The sequence below is a fragment of the Neophocaena asiaeorientalis genome, unplaced genomic scaffold, assembly GCF_003031525.2.
Source record: "Neophocaena asiaeorientalis asiaeorientalis breed wild unplaced genomic scaffold, Neophocaena_asiaeorientalis_V1.1 scaffold100, whole genome shotgun sequence".
Taxonomy (NCBI): Eukaryota; Metazoa; Chordata; class Mammalia; order Artiodactyla; family Phocoenidae; genus Neophocaena; species Neophocaena asiaeorientalis.
Window position 1 is genome coordinate 8,327,971 of NW_020173955.1, and position 22,997 is coordinate 8,350,967.

A 22,997-nucleotide genomic window follows, 5' to 3' on the forward strand; every position below is an offset into this window, starting at 1 on the left:
ATTAAAAGTCTGGAACCTATCAAATTCCTCACAGTGTGCACCTGTGGATTTATAGTTCCTTTTACTTCCAATATTTCATATTTTGTATTTTTATTCTTTGTATGGTAAACATGATTTTTTAAATGTATAATGTGAGTTTGTTTATGGTATATATATGTATAGATAATAGAGGTAAAATTGAAAACTAAATTGTGTAGCCGAGTGTCAGATAGAATATTTATTGATCTTATGCCAAAAATTATTTTAAATGGTAACCATTTGGAACTGAAATGTTTGTACATTGTGATATATAGGATTAAAAGTAAAACTTTCCTTAATTTGCTGTGTGAATATCAGACTGGTGCCTTTTTATGCTGTAATTATGTCTTCTTCTTCCTTTCATCCAACTTGTTTGGCTTAGAAACCAAATAACAAATAATAATGATAACAGTAATAGTAGCTAAAAGCAATTACTGAATAGTACTTGGTAACTACATACCAAGCACTGTGCCAAGTGCTTTACGTTTTGTTTTAAATTCAGCCACACTACTTGCTTATCCAGCTTACAATTTGTGTGTTAAGCTGAGAAAGCAGCAGAAAGATTCTCACTTAACTATAAGTTTTATTTGATTCACAGACTTTCTGATAACTGTTTCTAGCTGCTCAGAGCCCTTTGCTGACTAATATTAGTGTTTCAGTTATATTCTGGTAAAGTGTTAATGCCAGATGCCTGGATTCTTTAGGTATGAAGCTACTTAGGTTTGAAATATGACTCATTTCAATTGTACTTGCTTATCCCCTAGAGGTCTTAAGGGTTTGAACTAGATGCAGTGTTTACAGTAGCTCTCTTAACCTGTAAGGTATGTGTACAGATTTCATGGAATTGGTTCAAATTAATGCAGACCTGAGGACATACTAATTGTCTGGGTAAAGTGTCCAGAGCTTTAATAGGATTTGCAAAGGAGTCCATTACTTATAAAAGGCCAAACACCTGAAATATCTGATCCTTTTCTTCTGGGTAGAGAGAGATAGTCCTAAATTTTTGTCATTAGTTTTTAGGAACCATTTCATGTGTTTATTATCATCAGCCATTTAAAATTATTCTTCAAAAAGCAGAACAAAAAACAAGGATGTGTAATTAGTGATGAAATATATACATGAGGAATATATATATATATATACATATACACACACACACACACACAGACTAAAAGGCACCTTTTTGTCACTGGCTGGCTATCATCTCGTGTAAGGTTAGAGAAATGAACTAGTTCATCTCCAGGGTCCTTCTAGCTCCAAATGTCATGATTCTTTGTGAGTCCTACTGTTTGGAGATATTTTTCCACAGTGAAATTTTGCTGAGTTGAATTATGAGGTATCATTAAAAATCCCATAAAAAAGTTGAGGGTAACTAAGAATACCACCAGTTGTACTTATTACTAACTGTTCATAATTTCAAGCAGTTCCTTTACCAAATTCAAATATATCTGTTTCAGATATATGTGGTTAGTTTAGAAAAATGATTTCTAATACCTTTTAAAAGTGACTACGTTTGTACTAATTAGCTTTTTTTGGGTTACATATGTTAATTTTTTTTTTTTATTCTTCAATAGGGAAGTTTGGTTGGTTTAGTGGATTATCCAGATGATGAAGAGGAAGATGAAGAAGAAGAAACATCTCCCAGGAAGAGACCTCGTCTTGGCTCATAAAATATTTACTGGGGACCCTCAACATGTGGTTGTACAAAAATGCTGCAACTGTTCAGTGAGCTGAAAATCTGAATCAGAAAGCTTTCTCACTTGAACTTATAAATATACAAGGAATAGCAAAAGACACTCAGTATATCAGCTAGGAGAGTTTAGCTCTGTAAAAAAAAAAGAAAAACAGGCTTCCCAGGAACTTGATCACTTGCTAGTAATTAATGGGTTTGCCTTTCAGGCTGTCAAAAAAAAAAGTTAGTAACCAGAACCTGGGAGATAGCTTCTCAGCAAGGGAACTCTCAGGTTTTGGGACGGTTTAGGGGAGGGACAAAGTTGATAAAATAATATTAATGCAGGGTTGCTCCAGGAGGGTTTCTGATTTAGAAACAGTTATAAAACTTCAGTTGCAAACCCAATAACATTACTTGTATAATGGTGCTGGCCATGTTGTTCTTTTAATCAGTTGCCTCTTTTTAAAAGAAATTTTTATGGAAAACAAGTTCAACTATCATAAAAAATGAAGTTAAGCTGTTGGGACCATTTCTTTGAAGATATAACAGAAATTCAGCCTTACTGGTAGGTAGAGGGAAATACACCCTGTATTACAGCACATGTTGAGTTTTCTACACCAGGAACTTTCAGTGTATATTTTGATGAAAACAAACAAGCTAGATTCAAAATGGGCAGTTTTGTTAATATAACTTTAAAATCAGCACTTTTAGAGATAACAGATGCCAAGAATCAGTATGGTAGTATTCCAAAATGATTTTCTCTAGAAATGGGAGTGGACTGAACAGAATGTTTTCAACTGCCTACCAGTACAATCTTTTGTGGAAGATACTTTGAAGTCACTTTCTGCTTTGTTAATAAAGTTGTCTCTCTCCAGAGCTGCAGGCAAGTTTTAAAGTGTAATTTGTAAAGACTAACATACAAAGAATAGTGCTGAATTAAGTGGCATTTAATATCTACAGGCCATTTTGATCCAAGAAGTTACTTCAGTGTCAGAGTATGCAGCACATGAAGCTTTTCCAAGAACTAACAAGGGTGTAATATGAAAGCTGCTTTTTTTTAAGAATAAAAGCACATTCCATGTACGTAAATAAATTTAAAATAATAAACTGAGGCAAACAGTTAAGAGGTTTTATTTTTAGAACAGCAAGTTAACTGTAAATATTTTAATGTTAGTTTGCTCATCTATGATCTGAGATGCTGAAGTGAGAAAAACATCCCCCAAACTACAATTTAATGCATTGGGAAGAAAAAAACCAAAAAACTAAAAATAGTAATTCCAGCTACAGCCTTCAGATCACCCTTGTAATGTGTTACGGGTCCATTTTTCCTGGAATAGCTTAAACTGAAGCAGTTTCCCCTGTTTTGGAGATTTTGTAGTTAATTTTAATTTTGGCTATTGTTTGGAAGATGGGCTGTCTGTGTAGATACGAAGTATAGTTTTTCCATAAAACAGATGTTTATTTTGTATTAAAAATACCACTGTACTTGTTTTACACCATTTGTATACATGTGGTGATATTAATGCTGACCTGTAAAATTCAGGAATTAAAATGTGACCCTGTAATTCTATGTTTGTTGCTTTTGTTTGGTTTGTTGTAAATATAAGTAAACTCCATTTTGAGATGTGTCCATTTTACAATATCTTTTTAAAGCCAGTAAGTTATCCATAGATATTTATTATAGACCACTGTGTCATACACCAATCTGAATGAAAGAATTCTAAACAAGGGTCAATTGCACATAGAAGGTATGCCTTGGACACATAAAGTCCCAGCACCAAAGCATCACAGCATTGGGCTGTTACCACCTCTTTGATTAAAGGTATGTATATTGAAAAAGACCTTCCACCTCATAAAGGCAAGTGAATCAGGATTTAAACCAAGAGCAGTAAAGTTACCATATGAATACATTTTCTTTCAAGCAAATTTTATCAAGCCCCTTCACTCTTCTTAGGTCTTATTAAATTTCTTCTTGGACTCTAATAAGCCCAACCCTAAAGCGTTTCCCTATTTACTCTTGACTCTTCCTGATTAAGTAATTTTAAGTTCCAGTAGGAAGTATTATCTTTCTATATCTTACGAAGTTTCTTTAATTTTCCTTTCTGAAGAACTGCCACAAGTCTTTTAAATCATCATAGGAAACTTTTCTTATAGCAGAAATGTGAATGTTTTGTTGACAGGAAAACACTTTTCATGGTACAGATGCTCACCCACAATGATACGAAAACAAGACTTAAAAATAACCCTTGAAAGAATAACTAACTTAAGATTACACATTAGCTGCTGTCTTAAATGTCTACCCTCAGGCAGATCAAGATTTTTATCTTTATCTTCACTCAGTGAAGCAAGCCGGAGCCTACATTTGTATGCCTGAGGTTCTCTTAAAATTATATCTGTAAACATGTATGCAATATAGAAACTATTTTTAATAAAAAGCTACATGAACAGATTTCTATGTTTTAACCACTAGTTTTTCAACTTGTCCATCTGTGATGAAAATGTGACAAATATAAAGTGATGCTGAGTTTTCTCTGCACGTTGAAAGTTGGAACTAATGTAATTTTGGTATCCCTTTTAAAAAACTTATAACGATAGATTTAAGGAGATAAAATGGAATTGTAAGTTAAACTCAGGAGTGGCTCGTAACTAGAAAAGAGGGTGCTTATGGGATGACACAACACAGGAAGCTTCTGGAAGGAAGGTTTCTCTCCTACTATTTCTGGTTATTTTTTAGCAAATGGACAACAGAACACTACCCGGGATCACTTCACACACACAAGACCTACACCCATGGCAGAATTCAGGTCAACAGGCTCAGGCAATTGTTCCTTTATCTGTTTTAATGGTAGCTCTTCTAGAAAGAATAATAGAGTATTTTAAACATCCCCACGTCTATTTTTGAAGTCCTGTTTGCGCCTGCCTCGATGTGGGATGCTAAAATCTGTCCACCACCACCCCAGAGAACCACTCTTCATTAGATTGATCACCCTATACCTGTTCACCCACAGCTACTCTAACTCCCCCAGTAGTTTCCACACAGCAGCCACACATCTTTTTTAAATGAACATTTTCATCATGAACCTTCCCTGCTTTTAAAAGTTCAGTGACTTCCAACTGCCACTATAAAATGTTTAAAACCCTCACATTCCCTACAAGCCTTGCAAATCAGCACCCTACCTATCTCCAATTCTGCGTGCTAACCCTCTCCCCTCATTCTGTCTGTATGCTAGCCATACTGACAGCCGCAGGACCCTGTTTATGATAAAACACTGCCCTTTTCCCTTCTAACAAACACTTGGCTCTTCACTTGGCCCCCATGAAAGCAGGGACCCTGTCGATCTACTAGGCTACTGTATCCTTAGCATGCAACACAATGCTTAGCACAAACAATGAATGAACGAACGCACTATCAGTTAGCTGTCTATTCCTTCTCTCCATGAGAGAACATTATTCAGAAATTTGTATTGAACTGGTCAGCATAAGTAACTGCCTTCCCCGCCACCCTTTACGTCAAATGTTTAATAAAATAGTAACAATAAGATTATATTTGCATTTACAAACACAAGTATTTGAAACTAACAGGCTCTGTTTAAGGATTAAATAATTTATTTTTAAGAAATTTTGAACTGCTTTGCTAAATTGTTCTTAAAATTACTTATTAATAACTTCTTCTTTAAGTTTCTCTGCAAGCAATCTCCTCTTTAGTAATGTTTGCTTCTCCTCTGCTGTCATTTCTGGTTTCTCTGTCATTTCCTTAAAAAAAAAAATAAAAGAAAAAAAATTGGCTACAGTAGAATAAGATGGGTTCATTTTCTAAAATTCCTAACATACTGCCTTGAACAAATATTAGAACATTCAGTAAATTTTTTTAAAAAGCCACACATGGACTGAGTTCCCTAAATCTCTTCTTTGTAAAAAGCTCTTCTTGGGGAAGCCTTTTAGAGGTGGTGGCTAGGGTACTGATGCTGCTCTATGATAAGATATTTCAAAAGGCTCAGGTAAAACGGACGGCTGACCCTTCAGTGCTCAGAGCAGGGCAAGTAAAGAATCATAAAACTGCTACCATTTCTACTTCACAAAATCCTCCTATCACAACCATCTCACTGCCTAGAAAAGACTTATTATCAGGTGCTACACTAACAAGGAGGTTAATATGAATAGATCTACAAGAGCACATATGTTGATTTTGAGAATCCCACCCGTAGATTTGCAAAGTTCCTCATACTAGAGCTAGCCATACCTCTACCTCCCCAGCAGGTTTTCCTTTCTGCTCCGAATTTTGTATGTGCTTAGTCCTCATATCCTTTCTCATGGACATCAACTTATCTCTCTTCTGCTTCAGATAGTGTTCTCGTTGCCGGAGCTCTTCTGTTCCAAGTGTTGATAAATTCTGGGTCAAATAAGAGAAGGAAAAATCAAGTCTGCATAAGTGGCACAGATACCCACTGACTGATTAAATTAGAAGTTTGAGTCCAAGACCGCAACAAAAGCCAAGTGTGTATGGCTGTTTACATTGTTTGTTCACAGTACTTTATCACTTTGCTCATAGTTCTTAAAAAGCAATCTTTTTTACTTACTGCTATTGGTCCCTCAATGTTTGCATGTTCAAAGCCAGGAATCTTCAGGTCTTTTTGTGGGAGGGAGGAACTTTCAGGCAACGTTTCCAGCTTTCTTGTCAAAGCTTGTACTGACTGATCAGCAGAATGCCCTTTAACTTCTGGCAGTAATCAGACAGAGACCAATTAGAATATTATAAGAAATATTAAGTTACTACACTAGGTTCACCAAAATGAGCTAGTGGTAATAATACTTTGGTCTTTCTCATACTCATTCACTCAGCATGCATTGATTCAGTGCCTACATTGTGCTAGGCACTGGGTGAGAACAATAAATGTGGTCCCTGTCCTCAAGGAGCTTGAACTACAGTTCTTGTGAATAATGACATTTCAACAAATAAATACCAAGCTCCTGCTGTTTGGTACTATAGCTACAAAAAGATATAATTCTTGTCTAAAGATTAGAACTGCAGTAAAATGTAATACAAGGTTGCCATACAAGCCAAATAAACAGTGCACTAAAATCCCTTACTAACAATGTAATTGGCTTTCAAACTTTTGCTTGCAGGCAAAAACTGTAATAAGCTATAATTTTTTGTATTGGAGGAATAAGTGCCAGTAATATCAACAATTTGTACTACATACTGAAGATAACTATAAACCTACTAACATTTTAAAAATGAAGATTTTAAAGTAAGTAGAACAGGGAGATCAGCTTGGTGCTTTGTGATGACATAGAGGGATGGGATAGGAAGGGTGGGTTGGAGACTCAACAGGGAGGGGATATGGGGATATATGTATACATATAGTTGATTCACTTTATTGTACAGCAGAAACTAACACAACATTATAAAGCAATTATACTCCAATAAAGATGTAAAAAACTACATAAATAAATACAGTAAGTAGAACCTGGAAGTGGATATAACATGAGTACTCAGTACCTTCCAGTTATTTGGTAACTGTGCCAAGAGACAGGATTAACATGCTAATTGCTTTTGAGACATTTTTTATTATAAGATAAGGTGGGGTTTTTTTAAGATAAAACATTTTCACTGTAATACATGGACTATGAAAGACAGCTGGTGAGACAAGCAAAGACATAAAAATAATGCCAAGAACTAAAAGCATCATGGGAGAACATGATATTCATGTCTCTAAATGATTAAAAATCCAGCACGGTAAAACCAGAAATAGAACTTTGCAGGAGCAAGAAACTTGCCCAAGGATCACTGCTTTAGCACAGGGTGAGTGGACTGACTGCAGTGCCAGGGAAGTTAGAAGAAGAAAAAGCTCTTCAGGCTCTTGGACAGAAAGGGAAGTCTCCCTGGAAGAGATGAGGCTGCTGCTAACACTCCAACCAACCTAGACAGGGAGCTAGCTCAGAACTAACTTAAAACAGAAATGAAGATGAGCTTCAACAAGTTGGTCAAAATATGCAGACAAAATTAAACATGCCATTCATATATGATGGTGACTTTAAGCAGTGGTGCGCTTAGCCCCCAAATATGGAACCACAGAGCTGGGGACAAGACAGTAAAATTCTGCGGAGGGGGGAATCCCAGGCACATAAGCATTTATATTCAATTCATGTACTTGGTCTGGACAGTTCCTTGAGTTTGTTGGTTATGAACACCTTTTATATTCTAACTAGAGAGAAAAGTACCTGAAGCCAAAATACTTAACTTCTCTGATTTCTAAGAATGGAGAATCGGAAAGCCAGCTAGCTTAAAGAAAGATCATCTCAACACTGGCAACCCTGCGTCAATCTGAGAACAGATGCTATCCATTTCCAGCAGAAACCAGGGAAAGACAAGAGCAAAGGGATAAGCAGGAGGTCAAACACCTTTATGATTCCTCCCACATTAGGCCTTTCTCATGGGCACTTTGTATGCAGTGATTGCCCGTAATATCAGATATACTCATTTTTCTAAAAAAATAGAATAGTTTTTAAAAATTAAAATCATTACTTTTGAAATTATCTGCCAGTTTCTCTACTGCTAATGTGCATAACTGAGTTACAAATGGCTTGAGATTAAGTTTTCTATAATAGTTTCACTTAATAGTCAGATAAGCAAATGTATTCAAATTATGTCAGACACAAGATTAGAACAGTATATGTACTTAGGTCTATATAAAACAAAAAGCTAAGTTTGGGCCAGCAAATTTTAAAAGCGCTCAAACAAATCTAAAGCAGGTGCTTTCACAGACATAATTCAAATGAGGTTATTCTACTCAGAACCTGCAGAATATGAAAAAAGAAAAGGAATTATTAGATTTGCTAGGAAGGAAAAAGCCAGATAACTTCATAAACCTGCTTCTGTTTCATATGCCCCATTGTTTTATCAACTAAGCATTTAGATACTTACAACACTGGATACACAACAAACCTATCTATCTCAATTATAAAACTTCTACAAAGTGTAGAAAAACACAAGATTTGGAGTCAGAAGACCAAGGTAAGTCACAGTTTCACTATTTAAGAGCTCAGTGATTTTGGACCTCATTCAAGTTCCTTGAATTTCTTGTTTTAAAAAAATAAAAGAAAAATAAGGACCATAATATCTACCTCACAGAGTTATGCGTTTTTTTAATTGATAAAAGGACATGTACCTAAAAACCACAGAAATCCATAAAAAAATGAAGTAAATTCATGATCATGATTTAAGTTCTGTTTCAGAATTACCTGTCTTCTTATAAAGGAAATCAGAAAACATATATTGAAAATGATTCACTGCATAGTGAACAAGATCATCCACTAACATTTCCCACAAGGATTCTCATCAATTTTGGTTTCAACAATAGTTTCTGACAACTTCTAGATAAATTGGCTACCTGTTGTTTTCTAATTGTGTTTTAATTCACTAGGAAAATATTATCTTTCCCTGTTCAGCTTCTAACTCTCAAACACCATGTGATTATGGTCAAGGAAGAGAGTACCAAATGTTACGTGAACATACCTTGAATGCTGTGGTCATGGCATAAAGCCTGGGGGCTTCCCCAAGGAATTTTGATCACAGCTCTGGGTTCCAAGCTTCACTTAGAAATTTGGGGGCTACACCCTCTCTGTCAGCTATCTCCTACAAGCAACCACTTTAGCTAAATTCACAAAGAACATTAAATACCAATGGCCATATTTTGAGGGTGAAGTATGTATGAGAAAGTAACACACTCTTTACAGTGTTTATGTATTCATATTATTCAGAAATTTCAGTACATTTCAAACTTACCTGAGGGTGGGTGTGCAAAATGTTCACCATCCCCTTGGGAATTATTCATTTTTGCAGTTTCATTGGCATGCATCGGAGGCTCTTCTGTTTTAGCCTCTGATAGCTTCAGGAATCAACAATATAATTTAAAAAATACTTTAGATTAATTCTGAATAATTCACTACTTAAGGGATTCATACACATTAGTTTAAAAAATTATTGTCTACTGAATGGATAATAAATCAGAGATTCTATTTTTCCAAAGTTTTTAAGATGTTTCCACCATTTTTTATCTTCTACTTTTTGAGGTAGGTAAACATTCTCATTTCCAATCATGCAGTGCGAAGAATAACTAGTTTGGTTAAGACTTTGGATTCAGAAAGAAGTGAGTTCAAACCTAGGTTTCACTCTTACTACTCATGTGACCTTGACCAAGACACCAAGAAACACTCTAAAAGAAATAAAATCACTGATTAATAAGGTGCTTTTTCACTTCAAATAATCTAAAAAATATAATAATAACACCACTGCTATGATATGCCTGAAGCGACCACAAACTAGTTTACAAGTTTACCTCGTTTTATTGCACTTCAATTTATTGTGTTTCACAGACATCCCGTTTTTTTACAAATTGAAGGTTTGTGGCAACTGCATCAAGCAAGTCTATCAGTGTCATTTTTCCAACAGCATTGCTCACTTCATGTCTCTGTGTCACATTTTGGTAATTCTTGCAATATTTGAAATTTTCATTATTATATTTGTTATAGTGATCAGGGATCAGTAATCTTTGATGTTACTATTGTAACTGTTTGGGGGCACCACAAACCAAACCCGTGTAAGACGGTGAAACTTGATAGATGAAAGTTGTGTGTGCTCTAACTGCTCCACTGACCACTTGTCCCCTCATTTCTCTCCCTCTCCTCAGACCTCCCTATTCCCTGAGACACAAGAATGTTGAAATTAGGCCAATTAATAAACCTACAGTGACCTCTAAGTGTTCAAGTGAAAGGAAGAATCACAGGTCTCTCACTTTAAATCAAAAGCTAGAAATGATTAAGCTTAGTGAGGAAGGCATGTCGAAAGCTGAGATAGGAGAGACCTTCAAGATGGCGGAAGAGTAAGACATGGAGATCACCTTCCTCCCCACAAATACATCAGAAATACATCTACATGTGGAACAACTGCTACAGAACACTGGCAGAAGACCTCAGACTTCCCAAAAGTCAAGAAATTCCCCATGTACCTGGGTAGGACAAAAGAAAACACAGAGGCAAAAGAATAGGGACGGGACCTGCACCTCTGGGAGGGAGCTGTGAAGGAGGAAAAGTTTCCACACACTAGGAAACCCCTTCACTGGCGGAGATGGGGGGTGGCAGAGGGGAAGCTTCGGAGCCACGGAGGAGAGCACAGCAACAGGGGTGCAGAGGGCAAAGGAGTGGGGTTGGCTGCATGAACACAGCCTGAAGGGGCTAGTGCGCCACAGCTAGATGGGAGGGAGTCTGGGAAAAAGTCTGGAGCTGCCTAAGAGGCAAGAGACCCTTGTTTCCGGGTACATGAGGAGAGGGAATTCAGAGCACCGCCTAAATGAGCTCCCGAGACGGGCCCAAGCCTCGGCTATCAGAGGCGACACCAGAGACGGGCATGAGACGCTAAGGCTGCTGCTACCGCCACCAAGAAGCCTGTGTGTGAGCACAGGTCACTATCCACACCCCACTTCCGGGGAGCCTGTGCAGTCCGCCACCAACAGGGTCCCGTGATCCAGGGGCAACTTCCCCGGGAGAACGCACGGCGCGCCTCAGGCTGGTGCAACATCACTCTAGCCTCTGCCACCCCAGGCCCGCCCAGCACTCCGTGCCCCTCCCTCCCCGCCCCCACCGGCCTGAGTGAGCCACAGCCCCCGAATCAGCTGCTCCTTTAACCCCGTCCTGTCTGAGCAAACAACAGACGCCCTCAGGCGACCTACACACAGAGGCAGGGCCAAATCGAAAGCTGAACCCCTGGGCTGTGCGAGCAAAGAAGAGAAAGGGAGGGATTCCCTGGTGGCGCAGTGGTTGAGAGTCTGCCTGCCTATGCAGCAGACATGGGTTTGTGCCCTGGTCCGGGAGGATCCCACATGCCCCAGAGCGGCTGGACCCGTGAGCCATGGCCACTGAGCCTGTGCGTCCGGAGCCTGTGCTCCGCAATGGGAGAGGCCACAGCAGTGAGAGGCCCTAGTACCGCAAAAAATAAATAAATAAATACATAAGAAGAGAAAGGGAAATCTCTCCCATCAGCCTCAGGAGCAGCGGATTAAAGCTCCACAATCAACTTGATGTACCCTGCATCTGTGGAATACCTGAATAGACAACGAATCATCCCAAATTGAGACAGTGGACATTGGGAGCAATGATTTTTTTTTTCCTTTTTCTTATTCTGAGTGTGTATGTGTATGCTTCTGTGTGTGATTGTATAGCTTTGCTTTTACCATTTGTCCTACGGTTCTGTCTGTCCGTTTTTTGGGGGGTTTTTTTAGTATAGTTTTTAGCACTTGTTATCATTGGTGGATTTGTGTTTTGGTTTGGTTGCTCTCTTCTCTCTTTTTATTACTTTTTTTTTAATTATTATTTTTTACTTTAATAACTTTATTTTATATTATTTTTTTATTTTTTTCTTTCTTTCTTTCTTTCTACCTTTTATTCTGAGCCGTGTGGATGACAGGGTCTTGGTGCTCTGGCCGGGTGTCAGGCCTGTGCCTCTGAGATGGGAGAGCCAAGTTCAGGACATTGACCCACCAGAGACCTCCCAGCTCCACGTAATATCAATCGGCGAGAGCTCTCCCAGAGATCTCCAAAAAAGTAGCAAGGGAAAAACAACAAATAACATACAAGGGAATTTCCATAAGGTTAACAGCTGATCTTTCAGCAGAAACTCTGCAATCAGGACATATTTAAAGTGGTGAAACGGAAAAACCTACAACCAAGATTACTCTACCAAGCACGGATCTCATTCAGATTCAACAGAGAAATTAAAACCTTTACAAACAAGTAAAAGCTAAGAGAATTCAGCACCACCAAACCAGCTTCACAACAAACGCTAAAGGAACTTCTCTGGGCAGGAAACAAAAGAGAAGGAAAAGACCTGCAAAAACAAACCCAAAACAATTAAGAAAATGGTAATAGGAACATACATATCGATAATTACCTTAAATGTAAATAGATTAAAAGGGGAAATTGACAGTAACACAATCATAGTAGGGGACTTTAACACCCCACTTTCACCCATGGACAGATCATCCAAAATGAAAATAAATAAGGAACACAAGCTTTAAATGATACATTAAACAAGACGGACTTAATTGATATTTATAGGATATTCCATACCAAAACAACAAAATACACTTTCTTCTAAAGTGCTCATGGAACATTATCCAGGATAGATCATATCTTGGGTCACAAATCAACCCTTTGTAAAATTAAGAAAATTGAAATCGTATCAAGTATCTTTTCTGACCACAATGCTATGAGACTAGATATCAATTACAGGAAAAAAAATCTGTAAAAAATACAAACACATGGAGGCTAAACAATACACTACTTAATAACCAAGAGATCACTGAAGAAATCAAAAAATACCTAGAAACAAATGACATGAAAACATGATGACCGAAAACCTATGGGATGCAGCAAAAGCAGTTCTAAGACAGAAATTTACAGTAATACACTCCTACCTTAAGCAACAAGAAATATCACAAATAAACAACCTAACCTTACACCTAAAGCAATTAGAGAAATAACAAAAAAAAAACCCCAAAGTTAGCAGAAGGAAAGAAATCATAAAGATCAGATCAGAAATAAATGAAAAAGAAATGAAGGAAACAATAGCAAAGATCAATAAAACTAAAACCTGGTTCTTTGAGAAGATAAACAAAATTGATAAACCATTAGCCAGACTCATCAAGAAAAAAGGGAGAAGACTCAAATCAACAGAATTAGAAATGAAAAAGGAGAAGTAACAACTGACACTGCAGAAATACAAAGGATCATGAGAGATTACTATAAGCAACTATATGCCAATAAAATGGACAACCTGGAAGAAATGGACAAATTCTTAGAAATGCACAAACTTGTGAAACTGAACCACAAAGAAACAGAAAATATAAACAGACCAATCACAGGCACTGAAATTGAGACTGTGATTAAAAATCTTCCAACAAACAAAAGCCCAGGACCAGAGGGCTTCACAGGCAAATTCCATCAAATATGTAGAGAAGAGCTAACACCTATCCTTCTCAAACTCTTCCAAAATATACCAGAGAGAGGAACACTCCTAAACTCATTCTACGAGGCCACCATCACCCTGATACAAAAACCAGACAAAGATGTCACAAAGAAAGAAAACTACAGGCCAATATCACTGATGAACATAGATGCAAAAATCCTCAACAGAATACTAGCAAACAGAATCCAACAGCACATTAAAAGGATCATACACCATGATCAAGTGGGGTTTATCCCAGGAATGCAAGGATTCTTCAATATATGCAAATCAATCAATGTGATACACCATATTAACAAACTGAAGAATAAACACCATATAATCATCCCAATAGATGCAGAAAAAGCTTTCGACAAAATCCAACACCGATTTATGATAAAAAACCCTCCAGAAAGTAGGCACAGAGGGAACTTACCTCAACATAATAAAGGCCATATATGACAAACCCACAGCCAACATTGTCCTCAATGGTGAAAAACTGAAACCATTTCCTCTAAGATCAGGAACAAGACAAGGTTGCCCACTCTCACCACTATTTTTCAACATTGCTTTGGAATTTTTAGCCACAGCAATCAGAGAAGATAAAGAAATAAAAGGAATCTAAATTGGAAAAGAAGAAGTAAAGCTGTCACTGTTTGCAGATGACATGATACTATACATAGAGAATCCTAAAGATGCTACCAGAAAACTACTAGAGCTAATCAATGAATTTGGTAAAGTAGCAGGATACAAAATTAATGCACAGAAACCTCTTGCATTCCTATACATTAACGATGAGAACTACCATATGACCCACAATCCCACTATTGGGCATATACCCTGAGAAAACCATAATTCAAAAAGTCATGTACCACAATGTTCATTGCAGCTCTATTTACAATAGCCAGGACATGGAAGCAACCTAAGTGTCCATCAACAGACGAATTGCTAAAGAAGATGTGGCACATATACAATGGAATATTACTCAGCCATTAAAAAAAAAACGAAATTGAGTTATTTCCAGTGAGGTGGATGGACCTAAAGTCTGTCATACAGAGTGAAGTATGTCAGAAAGAGAAAAACAAATACCGTAGGCTAACACATATATATGGAATCTAAAAAAAAAAAGTGGTCACGAAGAACCTAGAGGCAGGACGGGAATAAAGACGCAGACCTACTAGAGAATGGACTTGAAGACACAGGGAGGGGGAAGGGTAAGCTGGGACAAAGTGAGAGAGTGGCATGGACACATATACACTACCAAATGTAAAATAGATAGCTAGTGGGAAGCAGCCGCATAGCCCAGGGAGACCAGCTCGGTGCTTTGTGACCACCTAGAGGGGTGGGATTGGGAGGGTGGGAGGGAGGGAGACGCAAGAGGGAGGAGATATGGGGATATATGTATATGTATAGCTGATTCACTTTATTATAAAGCAGAAACTAACACACCATTGTAAAGCAATTACACTCCAATAAAGATGTTAAGAAAAAAGGAAGCTGAGATAGGCCAAAGGTTAGGCCTCTTGTACCAAACAGTTAGCCAAGTTGTGAATGCAAAGGAAAAGCTCTTGAAGGAAATTAAAAGTGATACTCCAGTTAACACATGAATGATAAGAAGGTGAAACAGCCTTATTGCTGATATGGAGAAACTCTTAGTGATCTGGATAAAAGATCAAACCAGCCACAACACTCCCTTAAGCCAAAGCCTAATCCAGAGCAAGCCTTTAACTCTCTTCAGTTCAAGCCTTTAACTCTCTTCAGTTCTATGAAGGCTGAGAGACGTGAGGAAGATGCAGAAGAAGAGTGTGAAACTAACAGAGGGTGGTTCATGCGGCTGAAGGAAAGAAGCTGTCTCTGTAACACAAGAGCACAGGATGAGGCAGCAAGTGCTTATGCAGAAGCTGCAGCAAGCTATCCAGAAGATCTCACTAACAAAATTAATGAAGGTGGCTACACTAAACAACAGATTTTCAATGCAAATGAAACAGCCTACTACCGGAAGGAGAGGCCATATAGGACTTTCCTAGCTGGAGAGGATAAGTCAGTGCCTGGCTTTAAAGCTTCAAAGGACAGGTTCTCTTATTAGGGGCTAATGCAGCTGGTGACTTGAAGTTGAAGCCAATGCTCATTTACTGTTCTGATCATAAGGCCCTTAAGAATTATGCTAAATCTACTCTCCCTGTGCTCTATCAATGGAACAACAAAGCCTGGATTACAGCACATCTGTTTACAACATGGTTTACTGAATATTTGAAGCCCACTGTTATGATCTACTCCTCAGAAAAAAAAAGATTCCTTTCAAAATATTAACTACTCATTGGCAATGCACCTGGATACCCAAGAGCTCTGATGGAGGTGTACAACAAGATTCATGTTGTTTTCATGCCTGCTACACAACATCCGTTCTACATCTCATGGATCAAGGAGTAATTTCAACTTTCAAGTCTCATTCTTTAAGCAATACATTTCGTAAGGCTATAGCTGCCATAGATAATGATTTCTCCAATGGATCTGGGCAAAGTCAATTGAAATCCTTCTGGAAAGGATTCACAATTCTAGATGCCATTAAGAACATTCATGATTCATGGAAAGAGGTCAAAATATGAACATTAACAGGAATTTAGAAGAAATTGATTCCAACCCTCATGGATGACTTAGAGGGCTTCAAGATTTCAGTGGAGGAAGTTTTGCAGATGTGGAGGAAACAGCAAGAGAACCAGAATTAGAAGTGGAGCCTGGAGATGTGCCTGAATTGGTGCATTCTCATGATAAAACTTGAATGGATGAGGAGTTACTTCTTATGGATGAGCAAAGAGAGTGGTTTCTTGAGATGGAATCTGTTCCTGGGGAAGATGCTGTGAAGACTATTGAAATGACACCAAAGGATTTAGAATATTACACAAATTTAGTTGATAAAGTAGCAGCCAGGTTTGAGAAGATTGACTCCAATTTTGAAAGAAGTTTTACTGTGGGTAAGATGCCATCAAACAGCACTTCATGCTACTGTGAGATTGTTCATGAGAGGAAGACTCAAATAATGCGACAAACTTCATTGTTGTCTTATCTTAAGAAACTGCCACATCCACCCCAACCTTCAGTAACCACCACCCTGGTCAGTCAGCAAAAAGATTACAGCTTGCTGAAGGTTCAGATGATGGTTAGCATTTTTTAGCAATAAAATAATATTTTTCTTTTTCCTTTTTGGCCGCACCACACAGCATGTGGGATCTTAGTTCCCCGACCAGGGATCAAACCGGCGGCCCCTGCAGTGGAAGTGCAAAGTCTTAACCTTCCTTTGCACATACATACATTGTTTTTTTAGACATAATGCTACTGCATAATTAATAGACTACAGTATAGTGTAAACCCGACCAGGGATCGAACCGGCGGTCCCTGCAGTGGAAGTGCAAAGTCTTAACCTTCCTTTGCACGTACGTACATTGTTTTTTAGACATAATGCTACTGCACAATTAATAGACTACAGTATAGTGTAAACATAACCTTTATATGCACTGGGAAACCAAAATACTTTTGTGACTTATTTCATTGCCATCTTCGCTTTACTGCAATAGTCTAGAACCGATCTCACAACATCTCTGAGGTATGCCTGTATTGCCATTTCTAAAATGGGATACTATATTTAAACCAAAGAGATCGTTTAAATCTTGGAAAGAACCAAGTAAACTGATACTTCATTTTTCCTTAAAAACAGGAAAATCCAATCACATGTAACTTTTCAGGTAATTCATGAATACCTAAATCATAAGTCTCTATATGTTGAGTGATGGAAACATGAAGACTGAAATTATTATCAGCTCTACTTTTGTGTGTTTGAAAATTTCCATTAAAAGAAGTCTAAAAAAACCATACACTCCAAAACATATTATTATTCAAGAAGCCTGATATAGTTTATATATAAATCAGAAAGTCAATACTACTGTCTTTTTGTGTGTGTGTCTGTGGCCACATCGCCTGGCCTATGGGATCTTAGTTCCCCAACCAGGGATCAAACCGGCACCGCCTGCCGTGGAAGTGCGAAGTCTTAACCTCTGGACCACCAGGGAATTCCCAGTACTGCTGTCTTCTGAGAGCAGTTTTGAACGAGTTTCTGTTCTATACTCCTACATTAAAAAATATTATTATCTATGAATTTCACCTCCATTTACTAAAAGGAGATTTACTCAAAGATACATAAATCCCCTCTAAATCCTAAAACATCTCTCTTTTGCTCTTCATTGGTTACCTTGGAGTAAAATAGGCTTTTTCAAATATAGTAAATGATACAAGCAGGTATCACAGTCATTGAAGGGAAAAAAGGAAAATGACTTTCAAGCAACTGAGAATTAGTTTATATTAGGTTTCACTCTCCCTTCAGGGAGATTTGAGAAAATGTGGAAAGAGAAGCAGCTAGAAAAGGGGGGAGGAAAAAATAAATATTATCTTCCCTCACCTCAGCCAGATACATGTCTAATTGATCCTTAGGAAGGATTAGGCCCTTTATGGAAACAGTTCTTAATGAAAGAGGAGTATGCCAGGAAATGTGAAACTGAATCATTCTGCTTAAAGCTGGCAATGTTAAAGTCTACAAGGGACCCTCAGTATTAACTGCAGATGCTGTTTCAAAATAGTAAAGGAATCAAGGCAGGTGGGGAAGTAAAATGTTTTTCTTAATCTTCTTTTATTCATAAAATTAAGGGGAATTTCTATTAAAAATCCCCCAAAATATGAATGGTATTACATACAGTTTTTTTGGAGTGAACAATCTCATTCTTTATCGGGAATTTAAAAGGTAGGTCGCTGGATGAATTATAAAGTGAATAAAGTTATAAAGTTAAGTATAAATGCTCAGAATTGCCAAGAAAATATAAATACTCTGAGGAACTGTGTTGTTCCACCTAAGCTTAAACTTTAATAGAAAACCCAGGTGTAAACCTAAGAGATAACAGCAATGAAATATTTCTATTATATTAATATGTTTTGTAGGCACCTGCTTTTTACTCTTTCTTTCTTCCTCCTGGTCATATTCTTCTTTCGATTTTCTGAAATATACAAAAATAAAGTAGAAAAGTAAACTTTCTCTTTTGGTCAAAGAACAAATATTCAACAAGAAACATGCTAACCTAAGCTTACAATATGTGCAAGAAATTTTGGAAACAAAGATGGAAATAATCAGGCTTAACTTAAAGCAGCTTACAATCAACTGAGAAAGACATACATAGGCATAAACAGCATAATATAGTTAGCCACATAAAATACAGGTTTACCTATGTCCTCTGGAGATGTGAAGGACCCCTAGCTGAACAAAGATCAACAGGTTTGAAATCCTAAACCCAAATCTGAATGGCAAATCTCATGAATATGGACTTAGATCTCTCTCTTTAGACTGATCAGTTACATTCCTCCTAAGATCCATTTCTCCCTCATTCTAGTTTTTCCATGGCATCTGAGCTACCACACAGCTCTCCTGATGCCATTATACCAAAGCCCTATCAGCTTTTGTAAACTGCTCACTGAGGGAAGTCTGATTTAGGAAAATAGCCAATTCAACTCTCATACATGTTCATGATTAAGCTCCACTGCTTATACAGTAGTACACCGCCCCCAGAAGCTCGTAGAAAATACAGTAAAATCTAAAAGCACAATGCTGACCAGTTTTCAAACCACCAATCAATCAAGAAGCAACCAGTACAAGTCAAAACTGCCAGTCCTCTAAACCTATTACCAAATATCCTTAACTCTTCAAATCTTTCAACTCAGAGCGTTGTGTGTTGTCTCAGGCTCCCATTTGCCCTTGCCATGGAAAGGAGGACCTGGCAGGAAAGGTCGGGTTTTACCCGCAAACTTGCCTCCCTCCCCACAACCACTCAAATCCCCTGAAATGCAGCACAAAGTCCTACAGCTCCTTCCACAGTCCCCCACTAGGCCCATCCTCCTAACCACCATCCTGCCTAACCTCCCTCCTGCTTTGGAACTGGGGATAAGTTGGGTAGGTGGGAGGACTACAGGATGCTAGAAGATGGTCATGTATGTGGTTAGAGTGGAGAGCCAGGGCCACCAAATGCCAAGGCCCCATTCTGCAGGGGACACAAATAGCTGCAGGTATCCTTTTGCCTTAAACCTATACATTCCCATAGATTTAAATATTAAGTGCTTCAATTGCCCCTCCCTTCTAAAACTCCCATAGGGGTCAGGGGACAACAGGCCCAAGAGGGGAAATGCCCCTTTAGTGGGCTGCACATTCCATGCCAGGCATTTGGCTGAGAATCACGTAACTGAGGCAAGAAAGAGAACAGCAAAGAGTCAGCTATTTGGTCTGTGGAGTCTGGATATCCAACCTCCTACTGTGAGACACCTGGCATAAGCCTCCTCTAATACCCAGATCCAGAAGCCAAGGAGTTTCCTGCTTATCTCAGGCCACTACAGCCCTTCCAGGCATCAGGCTGGGTCTACTGCATCTAGTTCCCATTGGTGGCTAGTTTCCTATTCCCATGATGGGAGTGGAGGAAGACCCTCCCATCTGCGCTGATCTGGTATGAGTCATCTGAAAATAATTTTTTCTGTCCATTAAGAAATGTAATATATACATAATTATAAACAAATAAAATGATAAATCATTTTCATAGTCTTTAGGATAGAATTTAGATATTTTACTAGTTCACAGTATTTTTTTGAGTAAAAAGCACATATGCAGATAATATTGTAATATTACTAATGATCCATTCCAAAAATAATTAAACAAGCATACCTAAGAACTTCTCTCAGGATTTTCATCTCTTCCTGTTCAAGGTCACTGACCACATCAGAACCATCTGTTAAGCAGTCAGGTAATACACCTGTTCAAAACCAAAGACCATACAGAAGAATATCAAGTCAACTGAAACACTTATTTTTCACTATTCTAGTTCATCAAGAAGTACAAATAAGTTTATTAAGATCTATAACTTTTTAAAAATGTTCTAAGCTATTATCTTTGTAACTATGGTCTTTTTAACTTTTTCTTCTTTTAGGGAATCAGCCCCACCAAAAAAGCACAATTTTACCTAGTAATGACTCTTGGTAATTATTGTATTGCTTATTTAAAATAACAATAATAATATATGACAATAGAAATTAATTGCTTATATTTAATATAAGCAACTTATAGAATTAATATAAGCTATTTATAGAATAAATAGCTTATATTTAAGCTATTATCTTCCATAATCATACTATACAGGACATACCATTGAAATCAATAAGCTCCTAATAATGAAACTATGCTCTCAAAAGTATTCCTTAAATGGGAAAAGAGTTTACAAAACAAAATATAAAATACGTCATTAATTGAAACAGCATGTTAATCCTCTTCATTCATACTACAACAAATGCTACTGAAAAGGGCCCCGCTTACTACATGCAAAAAAGCATGGTGCTAAGCACTTAAGGGGAATATAAAGATGAATAAAACAACCTCTGCCCTCAGAGCTTCTGTTCAAATATTGGGCTAATAACTATAAACCAGGGCAGCACCAACTTTGGCCCAAGGCAAATAGTAATTCATGGCAAGCAATTTTAAGCATTGGTTTCATTTACTTTATTACCTATATCTTCCTGATAAGCAGGTAGACTGGTAATAAGTGTTCTGTTTTTATCTATAATTATTATATTCCCAAAACATTAACAGCATGTCCCCTAATTTTTACCTTCCATTTCTTTATCCATATATGACTACGGGATTTTGGATCTGCTCTAAATTAAACTAGCTTTATTATTCTAATCCCCTGATGTTTAAATGCATTGTAAAGTAAACTTGTCATTTTGGGATGACTGCAGATTCACATGCAGTTGTAAGAAACAATACAGAGAGATGCTATGTACTCTTTACCCAGTTTCCCCCAAGGGTTACATTTACAAAACTATAGTATAATATCACAACCAGAAAATTGGTCTTAAGTGCATTTTTGCTCAGTCAAAAGCTATACAATTAGCATTCTCCTATTCACCTTTTATGGAAAATTTTAAAAACTAAGGAAAGAATAAAACAACAGTATGCAATACCTCAAAACTGTAATAAGGAAGACACTTTTATATTCTATTACAAGTTAATCACTAAAGGGATGTTGCCTATAAACTTAAATTATACATAATGGCCCATCTCTGGGAACCCTGCTTCCCAGGTAATGAGCATTAAGCTAAAATAGCTTTGTTTAGCTCACAGGAAACATTCTGACCAGGCCCATCTGTGAATGACTACAGGGAGGAAGAAATTAACACATCCCCTCCAGAGGCTGATGGGAACCAGAAAAGGTTTGACTTTACTCCCTCTCCTTTTAGTATAAAATGATCCTGAATTCTAACTCAGGCAAGATGGTTCTTTGGGGCACTAGCCCAACAACTTGTCTCTCGATTACTGGCCTGTCGTGCAGCAAGCAGTACAAGCTTAGACTCGGTAACAAAACCATCAAAATAATGCTCTGATTTGCATCTTCCCCAAATTCTTTGATGAGATACAACCAGAATCCAGAAAGCCTTTGAATTTTTCTCACATAAACAGTCTGCAGTTTTGAGTGCAATCAACATTGCTCTAAGGTACTTTCCTCTGGATTTATGTTAAGTTAAATTCTTAAATACAAGTATTAAAAATTCATGGCAGAACTAAGTATTAGTCTGTTTAAATGTAAGCAAACTCTCACACCCTGTGGTTTGACAGCAGCATTATTCCACATCATTCCCCTCGTCCTTCCTTGCTAATATAAGCCATATGTGTGCAGTTACCAGGCAGCCAAGTACTTAGAGGCAGGGCCCTACCCCACCCCACAAGAGTGACTCATGATTCAAGCCAATTGTAATGGTCTCATTCCCCCTGCCAGAAGGTTTAGAAAGGCGTGCCACCCCAATCCTGACCAATAGGACCTAAGGGGAAAACTCCTAGGGGGCTTCCATGAAAGTGTTGTCTTGCTAGCAAAAAAAGATGTACAGGAAGAAACATCCCTTTTCTTCATGAGATATTAAAGTCTGCATTCGATGCAGCCAGAATGCAATCATGAGAGAAGATCCTGAGAATAGCAGAGTATAAAGAGGAAACGTGTCAGAGTCCTTAATAACATCACTGAGCCACCAAATTAAACAACCCTGGACCTTTCTTCCCTCCCTTCCTCTGGACTTCTTGTTCAATTGAGATGATAATTTCCTATTGCTTAGGCCATTTTCACTGAAGTATTCTGCTAATGGCAGCCTGAGGCACCCAGCTGATACAAGCTATGTGTACCTGTTCTCTTTTAATTAAAATCTAAATGTTGGGGCTTCCCTGGTTGAGAATCTGCCTGCTGA

At 37.8% G+C, this 22,997-nt stretch overlaps 2 protein-coding genes across 3 annotated transcripts in view; one reads left to right on the top strand and one right to left on the bottom strand.

Moving 5' to 3' along the window:
- Positions 1-3,260, top strand: part of PPP4R3B (protein phosphatase 4 regulatory subunit 3B) — a 66,341-nt gene extending 63,081 nt beyond the window's left edge. For both annotated transcript variants that reach the window (XM_024752928.1, XM_024752929.1), the window contains exon 16: positions 1,593-3,260. In XM_024752928.1, coding sequence (XP_024608696.1) covers positions 1,593-1,688 — 96 coding nt within the window. In that variant the 3' untranslated portion in view covers positions 1,689-3,260. The remainder of the gene's footprint in view (positions 1-1,592) is intronic.
- Positions 3,261-5,273: 2,013 nt separating this feature from the next.
- The window catches only part of CFAP36 (cilia and flagella associated protein 36), a 30,190-nt gene continuing 12,466 nt past the window's right edge, over positions 5,274-22,997 (bottom strand). Inside the window, exons 5-10 of the mRNA XM_024752930.1 lie at positions 20,434-20,521; positions 18,676-18,727; positions 9,477-9,579; positions 6,268-6,407; positions 5,931-6,080; positions 5,274-5,443 (exon numbers count right to left, since the gene is read on the bottom strand). Of these exons, the coding sequence (XP_024608698.1) occupies positions 5,342-5,443; positions 5,931-6,080; positions 6,268-6,407; positions 9,477-9,579; positions 18,676-18,727; positions 20,434-20,521 (635 nt within the window). The 3' untranslated portion in view covers positions 5,274-5,341. The remainder of the gene's footprint in view (positions 5,444-5,930; positions 6,081-6,267; positions 6,408-9,476; positions 9,580-18,675; positions 18,728-20,433; positions 20,522-22,997) is intronic.